The sequence below is a fragment of the Ambystoma mexicanum genome, chromosome 9, assembly GCF_040938575.1.
Source record: "Ambystoma mexicanum isolate Mex_15411 chromosome 9, UKY_AmexF1_1, whole genome shotgun sequence".
NCBI lineage: Eukaryota > Metazoa > Chordata > Amphibia > Caudata > Ambystomatidae > Ambystoma > Ambystoma mexicanum.
Window position 1 is genome coordinate 920,666,995 of NC_090931.1, and position 15,666 is coordinate 920,682,660.

A 15,666-nucleotide genomic window follows, 5' to 3' on the forward strand; every position below is an offset into this window, starting at 1 on the left:
ATGGTGTTTGAAATGAGTGTAACCTACTGGTTACAGATACATTACAGAGAAGTGCCATCGAGAATGGCAATGGTGCTGGAGGCGCCACCCTCATTCTGGGAGGAAGACATGGCTAAGGTACCCAGCAGTCTATGGACCACAAGTCCCTATGATGTGGGTTGCATAAAGAGCATTGGGAGAGTGAAAATCAAGCTGAAATCAGGAGCAATTTTACCAAGAGTAAAGCAGTATCCCCTAACCAACGAGGCAGATGAGGGCATTTATGAGACAATTACAGCCCTGATTGAGAGAGGCATTCTTGTACCATCAGAATGCCCATGTAACACCACAGTGTATCCGGTGCGCAAGGCAAAAGGAAGGTCATGGCGTATTATACAGGACTTAAGAACTCTTAACCATATTGTAGAAGCAGGGTCTCCTCTAGATGTAAATCCAGCAACGATTGTGTGCAGCATTGCAGCGGAAGCTGCCTGTTTCACAGTCATTGACTTGACGAATGCGTTCTTCTCAGTACCACTACAACCAGACTCACAAGACTTGACCAGCTTTATGTATAGAAACCAGAAGTGGAAACATACTCGGCTCCCACAAGGGTACTTTGAGTCTTCATCTATCTTTAACAGAGTGATACAGATGGACCTTAGCAACATACAGACGGAAAGCACAGTTCTACAGTATGTAGACGACATTTTGATTTGCATGGAGACAGAAGATCAGTGTAGACAGGACTCAGTAAACATGCTGATTGTGTTAGCTGACAAAGGATACAAGGTGGACAAGGCCAAGGTACAGTAGTGTCAGAAGGAAATGTTGTACTTTGGACAGACAATATCACAAAATGGCTGACAGATTATCCCAGAAAGAGCAGAGACGATACGCAAAACACCTAAGCCCACGACAGTGAGGGAAATGCAACAGTTCTTAGCGTTATACAACTACTGCAGAGCATGGGTTTTCGGCTACAGTACATACACAAGGCCACTATTGTGCACCCTAAACGAAGCACGAAGCACAGAAGGGCAACAAGACACTGACGTGGACCTCTGAGATGGCTGAGGCATTTGAGGAATTGAAAGAAGATATATGCACAGCCCCAGTGTTGGCGATCCCAGACTATAAAAAGGAATTCTTCTTCTTGTTCTCACACACTGACGGTATAGTAATGAAGGTAGTACTGACACAAAAGACAAGCATGGGCCACAAGCCAATAGTTTGCTACAGTGGACAACTTGACCCAGCAATGGGAGGACATTATCTATGCGAACAAGCTTTTGCAGCTGCGGCCTTCGCAGTGGAGAAGTGAGCAGCAGTAACAATGGGGTGCACCATCACTCTTTACATGGAGCACGTCCTCTTTGCGATACTACAGAAGCCAAAGAGCACACTGACCACACAGAGAGCATCAGGGTATGAGGTAATACTATCGAATGTAGGCTTGAAGATAGTAAGATGCAAGACTGTAAACCCAGCAACATTCTTGGCAGATGTCATACAAGTAGGAGACTATGCACGCGACTGCACAAAGAACATAGAAATGTTCAGCGAGACATGCAAGATAGAGGAGGATGCACTTAAGGGGGAGACGTGCTCTACACTGATGGTTCTTCCACCTTTAATCAAACTGATGGGGTCAGACATACTGGGACTGCAGTAGTAAAATGTAAGGAAGACGGGACAAGTGAGGTGGTTGTAAGTACGCAACTACCATCCCATTATTCAGCACAAGCAGCAGAACTAGTGGCCCTCATACTAGCACTGGAAAGCAGCGTAGTGAGGGAATTGATGATTTATTCTGACTCTGCTTACGTGACGTCCGCAGTACACGCAGGATTAGCACAATGGTTTAGGAGAGAATTCAGGAGGGCAGATGGGACTCCAGTACAGCATGCACTTTTACTGGGAAGGTTGATCGCAGTAATTGCTTATCCAACATGGTTAGCAATAGTGAAGTGTCAAGCCCACACAAAAGGGGAAGATCCTATCTCAAGAGGGAATGACGCAGCAGATTTTGAGGCAAAATGTGCAGTGTATTTTGGGGAACTGTGGGAACTGTGAGGGAGACACAGTACACAACGAGGACTGGGAAATATGGTGCTAATAGAAGATTACAATGTACTACCAGAGACACAGATTATGGAACTGCAAGTAGCTGCCCCCAATGAGGAGAAGGAGCTGTGGGTGAGGAGAGGGTGCTCAATGTCTCCGAAAGACACCCTATGGTGACAGAACAACACAGGAAAAAGGTGGTCATGCCACTAGCACTATTGAAGACAGCATTAGCACAATTGCATTATCACACACATACAGGGAAGGAGGTCATTGCTGCATGGATTGGAAAAACGTGCTTCTGCCCCAATTTAAATGAACATGTGGCTGAGTTTATGATTAACTGCTTCACCTGTCAACATTTTACAGCAGAGCATACTTTAAGAGTTGTGAGAGAAGCCATACTAAAACCAGTATGGCCATTTCTGCATTTACATTTGGATTACATGGATGTGATCCAAGTAAGCCAATGATACTGCTACATGATAGTGGTGGTCTGCCCATTCTCCAGGTAGATTGAGGCAGGTCCTTGTTCACATGCTGATGCCCTTAGAGCAGCCAAGTTCTTGGTTAGGGAGGCTTTCTCGAGATGGGGCATGTGTGAGGTCCTGCGGTCTGACAACAGCCCTCACTTTGCCAATGAAATGTTTCAGCACATCAGAATCCTGCTAGGCATTCAGCATAAGTCCGCCCGTGCGTACCGCCCGCAAGCAAATGGAATGTGTGAATGCCTGAATGGACTCCTAAAGGAATGCATAGCCAAGACATAGCAAAGCACCAAGAAAAATTGGTTGCACTGTTTGCCACTTGCACTGTTTGCATTGCGCAATAAGCCAGGGTCCGACCACCATTTAACGCCCCATGAAGTGGTGACAGGAAGTGGTGACAAGGCGGCACATGCATCTTCCCCTGGCTCCTCCCACAAGAGCACTGAAGGACTGTGAGATAAGTGCAGATGTGTTTGGACAGGAAATGTATGAGTACATTACTTCTCTGGTGGCTAGCACTTCTTTTATCTCTCGCCAGATACAGCGAATCCAGGGAAGCCCAGAAAACAGCAAAGAGATTGACTGCGACAACGCACCACAAGACTGTGAACTGAAAAACTCTGTGAAAGTGGGTGATATCATTCTCTTGCGCAACTTCATCAGGTGCTGGAATGCGCCCCAGTTTACCGGCCCTCATGTGGTAGAACAGGTGGCCGACCTTGCTGTCAAGTTAGTCAGTAAGTCCGTCTGGAACCACCTGCAAGACATCAAGCCCTACACAGCAGTGGCCTCACCTGGCAACAAAGTCTCAGTGACCGTCAGGGCCAGAGTTCAGGACCTAGGAGAGCTACAAGTGCATTCTAAACTTACACGACTAGGCAGACACAGACACACCATGGTCACACAATCCCAAGCAGCTGAAGCGGCGACTGGAACACTTGTAGAAATTGACTAAAGATACACTGTCTGTTTGTTATTTCCCTTTTCTGCACACGCAGAGCCTACGTGAATACTGCATGGATTGTACTGTGTGCTTTCACCCATGTTACCATCCACCCGGTACCCAGCCACTTTTTCTAACCAGTTTGTCCACACTGTAAGGAGACCCAACCGATTCAGAGCGCAATCCCCTGGAGTATATTATCTTGTCTTCGTAGAGTACTTAGCCCAAGCATAACCACAACTTCAGCAAAGTGAGCCCCCAGTGCGGGCCACATTAAGAGACCTATCAGTAAAAAAGGTCTGGGAGGAGGTGTTTGCCTTCACCATCAGTGATTATGTGGTCCACAGGGCTTAAGGGCACTTACAATAATAACAGAACAACACACATCTTTGTGCATTTCAGGCAGGAAACTGTATCTTCAAGCAGCAAGGATCAAGTAGCGTAAGTGGAAATGAGGGACACAATAAAGAACATTATCATTATGTTGTGTCTATTACTTCCCGAGTGGATTAATGGGGTTTGTATTTTGGCAATTATATGTTACTGTTAGCACTACCGCTGTAATGTCTACTAACATTCCCCTGACCCAAGCAGGTGGAACAACCATGTCAGGTGTACGAGAGAACACTGCTGATAATATAAGGAGAGGTAAGCGCACTGTTGACACAGACATGAAGGGAGTCGACATATATCTCACTGACACTGCTCGAGTGTATAATAACATGTAGTACAAACACATGACAAAAGTAGGTCAGGAAACCACAGAGGAGAGCTGTTATGTCTGCTCTGTAATCCCATATGCAATGAGTGACTCTAGAACATTCATAGAAACTGAAATACCTGCAGCAAGTGCACAATGCCTGATGTACATCTCAATGGTGCAAACTCGAGGAAGATTCCTAGGAAAGACAGCCACACTGAGATGGATGTTAAAGGGGCCATTCCTGTGTGAAAATAATGATATAAAGACATTGGACATGATGAACAATTACTGGCAGCTAGACCAGGGGTTACAGTACATTACTGACAGACCCGAAAAGGGAGAAACAAAGACTGAAGGAATTGCCATGCCCCTGGACGAGAGTAAGAGAGACAGGAGGAGAGCCAGGATGTTGGGAAAGACCACATACATCAGTGCATGGATAAGTATACACAAACAATGGGTGGCAAGATGGAGTGGTGGGAGGCAAGGCACTGACACTAGCACAATTGTCAGTGAACAAGGTGTAGGAAGAAAATGAAAACGCCTGAAGGAGTGGAAGCCAATGCAACATTACTGACATGGGTAGAAAATTAAGCTGGTCCAATGCCAATAATACCCCTGAAAACTCCAGCACTGTGCTATCAGAACAATGGTGAAGTTGAAGTTGGCGAGAACGTTGGGTGCAAAAACATTGAACAACTCGCAAGCTATGAAAGCAGGTACAATAGTACTGGTGCAACATTTCTGGGCTTGTGGATCAAAAGCATATGAGAATCTGCCACCTGATTGGGGAGGAGTTGGCTCATTAGTACACATCAATATGCCCTCATTGGTCATGCCAATATGCCCTCACTGGAAGCTCAATGCCTTCCCAAAGATGACAATAACAAAAGAAAGAAAAGGTCAATTGAAGTGGCAACCACTGCCAGGAGAGAGAAGGCAGAGAGGCAGGTGGGATTGAGCAGAGTAGGAGGAAATTACTAAGCACTGGACAAGATCCCAGCAGAACATAGACTGTTCAGCAGAACACAGATGTTCTTTGCATTAATAATAATACCTTCTGCACAGTTGTATACAAATGAAAAGTGGTTATAGATCATTCGCTGGGAGCTGATGGTAATGATTAACACTCCTGTGAATGGGTTCAACGCCATAAAAGAAGAGCTCATGGTGATAAGGTTGGTGGCCCTCCAGAATAGGTATGTTCTGCATCTCCTCATGGCTATGGAAGGAGGAGTTTGCACAAAAGTAGTAAGTTCCTGTTGCACATTTATACCTGCCAACAACAAAGATAACGGAACTTTATCAGATGCAGTGGCACAATTGGCACAGATGCATGCCAAGATGGAAGATGAAGCAGGGGGTACAGGAGAGGACAAAAGCTGGATAGCTTACATATGGTCCTGGATGCCATCATGGCTATCGGATGGACTAAAGGTGATAATGGGAGCACTAGTACTGGCAGCAAAATCAATGTGTGGGATCACAATACGTCTGGCCAGGTGCAAGAAAACAGCAGAGGAAGCTATCGGAATGCAGATCCTGATGGACGTGAACATAGGAGGGGCAAAAGATGAGATTGTCGCTGAAAGAGATAAGAAAGATAATTGCACAATGTAATCTATTCCCAACTAGCTCAATGAAGCTGGGCAACCCATTCGATGCAAAGTACTATGAAGGGAAATGGGTTTGGTGCAACCCCGAAGGAGTGTGCTGTTACACTAACTGGTCCTTCGATGAGCACACAAACTATTATGGACACCTTGGAGGAACAACCCAGAGGGCTGTCATATGAGGATGTGATCGACAACTCGACCAGAGGGGGGACTGAAGAGGGATGGGGAATGCTACCACCCCCGCCACACGAAATGTATAACACGGAAGTAGGCCAGCAAACACTGCAATCACCCATTCTATTTTGGACCGATTGCCAGTGCTCCAATGATTGAAAAGTATGTCGAGAGATACCTTCTCAGCCAGCCATACACCCTCAACAAGACCTGCAGGCCAGGTGCAGTGTGATTTTACCACCGCGTGGATGAAGAGCCTCTGGTCGTAACCAAAGACATCTCCATTGACAGTCTCGATTAAAGCACCAAAAAGCCATGTTGATGACGTTGTTAGAGAGACCACAAGATAGTAGCATTAGACATGAAGCACATGTGCCATCTGCACTTCAGGACACAAACACGCACTCGAATACATGAAGAACACTAGCGTACAGTTCAATAGTTAGAGGACAGACACATATGCATACTGTCATTGCGTTTATTATTTTTGCCACTAGCAAAGTGCAGCAACGCAAAAACCACAAGAAGCAAGAAATCCTGAGCACAGCTTGCAGATGCTTACATGCAAATAACCCTATGGAGCTGCAGGAGCACCTATGGGACCTGACAGAACCTAGTGTGACTAACCTCTGGAGAATGTACTATAGCATGAACACTGTAGAAACTGCATTACAATGGTTTATGAAAATTACAGCAGGCCACAGACCTCTTAGCAAGTGTTGAGCTGAGCTGAATTCAGGCTAGATAGAGAGCAAGATGTGTGAGACAGGACCTGCTGCCAAGGCCACAAGATACGGATGACATTCCATTCCCTAGATGACATAGGCACCAGCTGCAGTAAAAACGAATAATTCCTCTTAATTCAAAGCTGCACAGCTCAAATACGTGGTCTCTGAACACGTGACCCAGCCGAAGCAGACAATGGACAGCGACCAGCGCTGAGAAGGAGGCAGAAGACTGCAACAGAAATGCTACTGTATGAGACAAGTGTTGCGCCAAGCAGAGAAGCACACTCATACACTAAGGTGGTACACACAAGTTACAATGCAGACACATAGTCATTCTTATTACCTTGAAAAGGTACACAGAGAGCTGAGAATCTTTGCAGATCCCATGCCTGGGGACGGCAGCTCTAGCCAATCACAGTTTAGTATCCTAGGGGTGGGTAACAATGGGCCAGAACCAATGGTAAGTCCACCACACTGCAACATTGTTATAGATGGTGATTTGGGGATGGACCAGGCCAGCCACTTGACATGTGAAGGCCAGTAGAATAAGATATATAGTGTCCACTATAGGTGGTAAGATGCTCAGTATCCAATTGCGGAGCCTGATAGGTTTTCTGGAGAAAGGCCCAGGTTGTGACATCACTTTGACGTAATTGGGGCACAAAACCGGCCTGCGAGCCGGGGACGCACGAGCCGTACATGGTTTTCTCCTGTTCCTGTGCTGTTCCCTGTTGGTTTTGTTTGTAATAAACTGCAGTTTGAACTTGTCGCTGACTGAGTCCTCTGTTTATCCTGGGGAAGGTGTTGGGCCTTTCAAGAGTCTGCAGACTCCCAGTGGCACTCTGGCATACCTGGGAGCTCTTCCCAACAGACCAGATAGGCATGACCACTGGTGGCGGTGCACTGTTTTCTGAGTAGGATGGGATGGCACAAACGAGGTGACTTTAGGGGGAAGAGCAAGTTGTGGTCCATGCAGGAAAGATGTGCTGCGGGCAGAGATAGAGCAGGAGCTGGGGGGCAGAGCTGTTATCTGGAGTACTGGTAAAGATGGTTCAAGCTTAGTGATTCCCCGTGGTCTAGTTTGACTAGGAAGGTTTATCTTTCCCCACCTTGGTTCCTTTCTTGCACTGTAAGTGCTCTGTCGGTAGCATTCAGTCTCTACAGGCTCCCACTTCAAGTCAATGTAACTCTTGGCACAGTAGTCTTCTTGGAGGTCTGTGCACTATCCCCGTCCGTTTGATAACTAATCTGTGCATGTGTGGCAGTCATTGTGCTTGCAGGTGGATTAGCTGTGTTTCTGTGGACAATGAATGCATCGCAAATTGTCCACTCAAATGCAGTCGTGGGTGGACTGCTGAGTTCACCTGTTATTGGCGGATTTACATTCGAATGGCCTGGAACATTTCAGATGCAGGATATTTCTCTTTATCCTCGTCTGAATGAGACTGGTAATCTTCTCTTTCATGACGTGTGTCAACCTGAACCAAAACAGCTGGGTTCTGGGTGGTTTTCCCCTGAGAATTTCTTTAAATAGTCGGATGGAATTTTGCATTTGACAACGCACATTTCTGAAAATGTATGTAAAAATCTATGCAATTATCAATCAGTTTTGTAGGAGAACAGATGATAAACTCCAATAGATGCCAGGTCAGTTAAAATGTTTGGGTACATTTTGCAACATACATTCAAGCTTGTGATACCCAAGGAAAAATCATGAGTTCGGCCCCACAATCTATGCAAGCGTTGCCCAGCTTCCAAGTTGATCGTGCCCAAAGCAGATCATGAGGACTGCCAACACAAGGGTCATTACGAGTTTGGAGGTAACCATGGCGCTATTAGCGCCATGGCTGCCTCCAAAACCTCATCGACTCCGCCCTGGTGAATGGAGCTATTACCGCCCCATTCCAAGGTTGGCGGGGGCAGTAATTCACCAGGGCCCTTCCCCATTCCCATTGCGGTACCGTTATTAGCTCTAAGGTCCCTTTGCGGGTCCTGTCCTTAACGCCTGGTAAAACCAGGCATTAAGGGAGGACCCGCAAAGGGAACTCGTAGTAGGGCGGTAAGGTATTAACGGTACCGGTGCCCTTACCGGTAATCCCTTACCGCCCGGGTCGTAATGAGGCTCATATAACATTGCTGCCCCTTTCATACTGGTTCTACTAAAGGAAATTCATGATGGCACTTGTATCAAGCATATATTCCAGCATTGCTCTCTAAAACAAATGTTCATACTGACAGTGCACATCAAATTATGTCAGCATTGCTGTGCTTGCTGCTCAAGTTATGCCCCAATCTTTCTCCCTCTGCCCCATGGCTGTACCATGTCACTCTCATTGTCTAGGTTCTGACTCAATATTGCTCTCTTACTTCCAGCACTGCCCCACATTGTTCCCAGTGCCAAGGTTCTGGCCCATGTGCTCTTGCTGTCCTCACACTGGCTCGCTCCAGGACTCCCTTTACCCATCCAGAAATACACACACAAATGTACACTTTTTGTTTTTCAAAGAGCACCCTCTGCCCAGTCCCTTAGCTCTGCTCAACTCTTTGTCTTGCCTCTCTGCAGCAGGCAACACAGAAGCAGGGAGGGAAGTGATTTATCAGAGTATCGCCTTCTCACAGGAGGGCATGAAAAAAGTGTCTAATTGTGTGCCCCCCCGGCCACCTACGGGCTGAACTCCCTTGTGCCGCCTAATTCTTGCAGTGCCAGAGGTCCTGCAGGCCCTATGTGGGATCCCGGTCCATACGTGTCCTGCAAGCCCCATATGGAACCATGTCCACTATAAGCGTCGGGAGACACTGTTATGCGCCAAATTCCCTCAGGTTTACTGACAGGGAATGATCTGCATAACAGAAAGCACTGATGGGCCCTCAATAATTGGAGGGGGCCCCCGTCACCCATTATGGATGGCCCACCACTGTGAATATGTTCAGGTTGAGGTACCCCATTGTCAACATGGATCCTTGGGGCTTCCCGCTGTTAACATTTTTCATAGGAGTTTACTGGAAGGCTGGCAAGCTTTCACGTCCAGGAATGCAGTTACCCATGGAAGTGGCACCAGGTTTCAAAGAGGCGTTATCAATCTTGCACCACTACAAGTATGTGGCACAATGATTCCCTGCCCCTTGAATCTTGGCTCCCTGCCCCTATAGCATTAGGGCCATGTCCTCTATAGCATCAGGACCATGTCAGTGACTTGAAAGGTGTAACAGTTGAGGTTTTGTACAAGCTGTTCCCTCCGAGCAAGTGTGCATTGGCCCTAGTTTCACTCTTGTAGAAGAGAATTCGGTTCCACAAAGCGAAGGCAGAACTTTGCCATCCGGAAAGTGTGGGCCAATGTATTCGTTGTTTAGAGTCATTCATCCTATCCCATGGTAAGGGGCGGATATAGAAGCGGTAAACAAGGTTGTAAAAGTCCTGGACACACAAGGTTTGTCTTTTGGAGCCAGTGGAAGGCGCTTTGACAGGAGAGTTGGCAGTTAGTAGCAAAGAGGCAGAAAGCTGGAAAAGCACTTGCTGGCAAGAGGTGCCAAGAAACGCAGAGGAGCACATAACTCTAAGAGGTGCTGAGAAAGGTGAAGGGGCACTTGACCCTAAGAGGCGTTGAGAGGCACAGAAAAGCCCTTCACCCAAAAACGTGTTCAGAAGCCTTGAAAAGGCGTATCCTTAAACAATTGGCTGGCACTTGAATAGGAGATGTCAAGAATTCCGAAAGGTACTTGAATCACAGGTACTGGTAACCTTGAGAGCCACTTGAACATGAGAGATGCAGAGAAATCGAGGAAACAAAGAACCCCAAATGGTAATGAGACACCTGGGAAGAACTTATAGTCTGCTCTTATTACCATACCAACTTGAATCAATGGCAAACATGGAAAGAACTTGAATCAAAGATGGCCTCTTGTAATTTAAGATTAATGGCGTATCCAAGAAGAGATGTCCTAAACTGCCATGTAAGTATTCCATGAGCCAGAAATGGTAGAGATTAACACCTTGAGTGCTTCAAGAGTTCACCAGAGAAACTAAAGTCCCCAAAATGAGAATGATTTGTTTTTCTTGACGAAAGCGAGAAGAAAGAAAAGCTAAAACCATTGTGTTGGCAACTCTGGGACAACGAAAAAGTAAATAGTTGAAATTATTGAGAAATGTGTGGTCAAACAAGAGGCCCTGAATCACACAGTGCAGTGGGAGGAAAAGTGGTGGGATTAACATTCCCCTAAAAAATAGTTAATAGACAATAATAGACTGTTGGCAAAGCTGAAGTAGATGACACTCTTTCAACCAAAAACATAACATTTACTGTTTAACCAAATAAAAAAAGTGGAATCATTTAAATAACTTGGTCCATTTTGCATTGTTTACGTACCACTCCACTACAGAGGCAATGTAAATGACAAGATCAAGCACGAAACAGCAATGCGGCTATTGGCAAAACATGCACATATTACAAAACTGTACGCACAGGAAGGGCAGCTCTCCAGCACTCAAGAAACATATTTCAGAGGCTAGATGTGGACAGGACTGGACACTGGAGTTTGGCTTTTCTGCCCTTCTTTTACTTTGAACTTCCAGCAGGTCTTGGAAGCAAGACGACACGAAGCAACACAGGTTCGAAGCAACACAGGTTCGATCCCTGGGTCCGCGCTTAGAAACCTCTGGGTGTTTAAGCACGTTATAAATAAGCAACTAAGACAAAAAAAAAAAAAAAAAAAAACGAACAATTCCTGTAACAGCGCCTCGATGCCCACGGGCTGTGTGAGCGCTTTAAAAATGCAAAAATAAAATAAAGTGCTTTCTGGATATTTCTGGGTAATTATAATATTGCACAGTTTGGGAAACTATCTTTATCTAATGTCTACCCTTCCCCATAGAGGGTCAAAGGGGAAACAGGGGAGCAGATGATCCTGACTTAATTGGACCACTGATAGAGGACCTAAGAGGGAAACAGGAGGGAGAGAGGTGTCCCAATCTCGGAACGGATGAACCGCAGGGTACACCCTTTCCCAGAGAGGGACCCGTGGGGATGGTGGTTACTGTTCACCAGGGTGTGCCAAAGGGGCAGAGGACATGAGCGTTTCCTGGCTGAAACACTGGGGGTTTAGTGGGTGCTGACACTGAATAACCCTGCTGGGAACCCGCACTTCTGCATAGACCGTAGGGGCGGTAATTGCAGCACACCAGAATGTACGACAGGGGAATGTATAAGGAACACAGTTAGACATAACAGAGGGGGTAGGAAAAGGCATGATCACTAACCAACCCTACTAAAAGCTCACCCTTCTGCATACACCTCGCAAATTCTGAACTAAACACAACATACCTCTAGAGTACAACAAACTGCACGCACTTCACTACACCACAACAACGAAACAAACCACACATAGCCTCGCCCAACAGCACATGGTGGCTATCAAATGAAAAACACACCTACAGTGTCAATTGAACTGAATCTGCCAACAGCACATCACAGCTCTCTTGCTCATTCTCCCGCTCAGTCCTACCAACTTACGCCCCTCCGCCCTTGCTTTACAGATCTGCCAGAGTGTCAAGAAACCACACAGGTGGCAACAGTGCGTGGTATAAGAAACTTTAACATAACGTAACATTATAATACCAACAATGCACAATAACTGACAAAAGCAACGCAATTCAGTTATTCAAAGGTGTATTCAAAAGCATCACTTTCAATACATGTCATTATCAATACTATGTAGGATAACAAATATGGTTATTAATGTCTCAAAAGAATAGCCTTAATTTCTCTTATTGGATGGGTGAAAAACGTGTATTCCAGTTTGGTCTTGCAAGCCAAACAGACATCATCCTACCACTAGCCTTTTCCCAGACAACTAACTAGCCTGCCTTCTGTGTGGGCTCCTTTTGTGCACTCCCAACAACGGACTCCACTACGCCAAAAGCCACTTACCAGGCCTTCCAATCCATTATTCCCACCTCATCTAAAACAATTGCTCCCAATGTCTGTTGGGAATTGTGCCTCATCTATCTTTATGTCCAAAGGGATCCCCTGACTAACCAGTTCCAGGTAAAACATGGCGGCGGTGATGTGTTTCCGCTGGAGTCTTCCTCAGGCAAGGGGCATCGGCCTCCACCCCTATGACGGCATCTGGTGTAGATAAACAGTCCCATTGTGGAAACCGGTTTATACAAGCAGGATCCATTTACAGTTGTTGGATTCTCAGCTTCTTTGTTTTGCAGCCCAAAGTTTCTTGTTTTCTGCGCTTCGAGTAATGAGGCTGTGCATCTCAAGTTAATGGTCCTTATTAAATTTAGAGATAATATTTCATTGATTTTAAAGATTCTGATCAAAGTTTTCATTATTGATGAATTTAATATGTATTTGATAGTTGTATTCTCTTTTGTAAATACTTTTATGGATCTGTTGTTTAATTCTGAAATAAAGCTGACATTGATTTATCTACTTATTGTGACAATATGTACGGATGAAATGTGAAAAAATTCATTTTTGATCCACAAATTGTGAACATAGAGTAACATGCTTACATATAAGGGAATAGTTAAAATATCTGTTCCACTTTTGCTATTTATTTAGTTTGCTGTTACGATTGACCAAGCAGATGATTTTCTACATAACATTCAAGACTTTGAAAATGCAGAATCTTTGAAAGCGCTCGTTCAACAGCACCATGAACATACAAAAGGTAAGCTTTAAATGATCCTTCTGCCAAATGAATGTTTCTTATTTCAGGATTCCATGATTATATTCGACTATCTATGGTAATATTTTGAATTCCATTAAATATACCATGATTTGTGTCTTTTTCTGAAGCATATGAATGTGATAAAATAACTATTTTGCATTTGTTACTGCATTGTTTTTTCAAAACGCAAGGTACGACAATGGGAGCTAACTTTGCCCTATTCCTTCCCAACTTTGTTATGGTTATTGGAGGCAATAGTTATATGGATTGAAAGCAATAAGCCCTGACATTGCGTCATGAATTAAGTATATAGATGACCTGCTATTGGTCTGGAGATGGGCTTTACCAACTCTAGAAATTGGACATTATTTAAGTCTTAAAGACCAAATCTGGACACAAATTTGTACCAAATAGAACTGAGCAGTATGTTTTTGAGTGCAAGATTGCAGACGGGTCACACATCACTGTTACAAGACTTAACTAAAGTGTGTGATCCTCAGCAAAACCTTCTTCTTTCACTGTGCCTTATCTTCCAGGACTGGGAGGCCCTAGAAGTGATTTAGTTCAGCGTATGGTTTTCTGAAAGGTCTTACTCATGGTTTCATAGAGTATAGTCTTGCTCCTTATGTAATGTTAATAGTGACCATCCATAGACAGCACAGCACAACGTTATTTGTCTCTTCACTTAATCATGGCAAATTCGTGTACTGTAAAATCCCCTGAATCCCACGAGTATCAAAGACTGATGGCAGACAGAGTGCTAGGGAGTGTGGGGGAAATGGCTGACCTTTATTGAGCACCTGAAAGATGAGCTATTCCCTCATTGTGATGAAGACCTAGAACCCCTGGAGTGCAGTTTAAAAGGTAGATGTAACACAATGACTATTGCTCTGCAGGAATACAGGGATAACTAGTGGCTAAAGACCATTCCCAGCACCACACTACTACTAAACCTACAGTGATCCAAAAAATAAAGGTGAAACAGGCATAGGCTGACAGGTTTACCTCCTTCGCCTCTTTTGGCAACATGGCCGGGGGCAGGTTACACTCGTCAAGAAGGTTGTGAGCTGGTACAGATGCAACACAAACAACAATAGTACAGTGTTACCAAAGTAAAAGAACTTCCAATCAAGGTTTTATAAAAATAGGAACTTTAATAAAAACGAATAATGCACACAACTAATTAAAACAGTAAAGCACCACTCCTATAAAGAAACTAGACAGAATTCAGACTTTGCGAGTGAAGGAGGCACTCTGGTTGAAAACAGGGTTGCAGGCAATTGATTTGAGCATCAAATTTCAAATAAACTTGAAAGTGTCTTGAAAAGGCAAAGAGTGGGGTCTTGGTCTTGTAAGTCACTACAGCCTGATTAAAAAGCCACTCTGCCTTACGTTCTAGGAGCTGTTAAGGAATGCATGTGTGACCTTTGAACCTACTCTGCTGCTACTACAGGGCAGATGCTGGGGATGTAAGGAGTGGTTCACAGCAAAGGTACATGGGCGTACTATGTTTTTGGCATGGAGGATTAGGACAGGGGGACTAATTAGCAGGCCTCCCTTTCAAAAACAGAATTACCTGTATTATTTGAATGCTTAAGCTCAACAAAATTAAGACTATCCTGCTCTGAACAGATGGTGTTATGACACACCAGAATGCTCCTTGCCCCTTGGAGCAAAGTTGAAGGTGCACACTGGGATGCAGCTGTATTATGGTATTATGGTCTGTGCAGCACTTGGGCGGCGATGGAGAAGATGACCGATAACTCTGCAAGGTAGAGTCCTGAGTAGACAGAATACAGAGATATCATAGGAGCGTTGAAACTGCCAGAGTGTTCCAGGAAAACATGGAGCTGCACCCAGATTTTCAGAGACGCTTGTGGAGAGGAAGATGCCAGGGGACATGAGGGAGAAGGTGTTCTGCAGTTGTATAGTGCACTATGCAGACCAAAGGTCTAGGCAGCGCTTAATGGGATTGCTGAGTACCTGGTGCACTGTGGGAAACTAGGGCCACACGAGGAGAAGAAGTGAGGAGGTGATATGGCATCTTGGGGAGATCGAGGGAAGGAAGAAATCTGTGGATGTACAATGTGCAGAACCTGCATATGCACTCTTAATGTGAGGTGTGCAAGGGGCCGCAGTGAAGGCCAGGGGTCTTTGAATACCAGTAGTGCAGGTGTCCCCACCATCATCTGAATCGTTGTGAGGCACAATAACTCTGTAGTGTATGTAAGGATCCTCTTTGAGAATGCCTTGCATTAAGGATTTGCCCATGAATTGGGGTACTCTATTG

The 15,666-nt window shown here is 45.1% G+C and overlaps 1 protein-coding gene across 1 annotated transcript in view; it reads left to right on the plus strand.

Annotated features, from left to right (window-relative positions):
- CCDC141 (coiled-coil domain containing 141) overlaps positions 1–15,666 on the plus strand; it is a 676,030-nt gene that overhangs the window by 148,449 nt on the left and 511,915 nt on the right. The window contains exon 4 of the mRNA XM_069616100.1: positions 13,268–13,376. Coding sequence (XP_069472201.1) covers positions 13,268–13,376 — 109 coding nt within the window. The remainder of the gene's footprint in view (positions 1–13,267; positions 13,377–15,666) is intronic.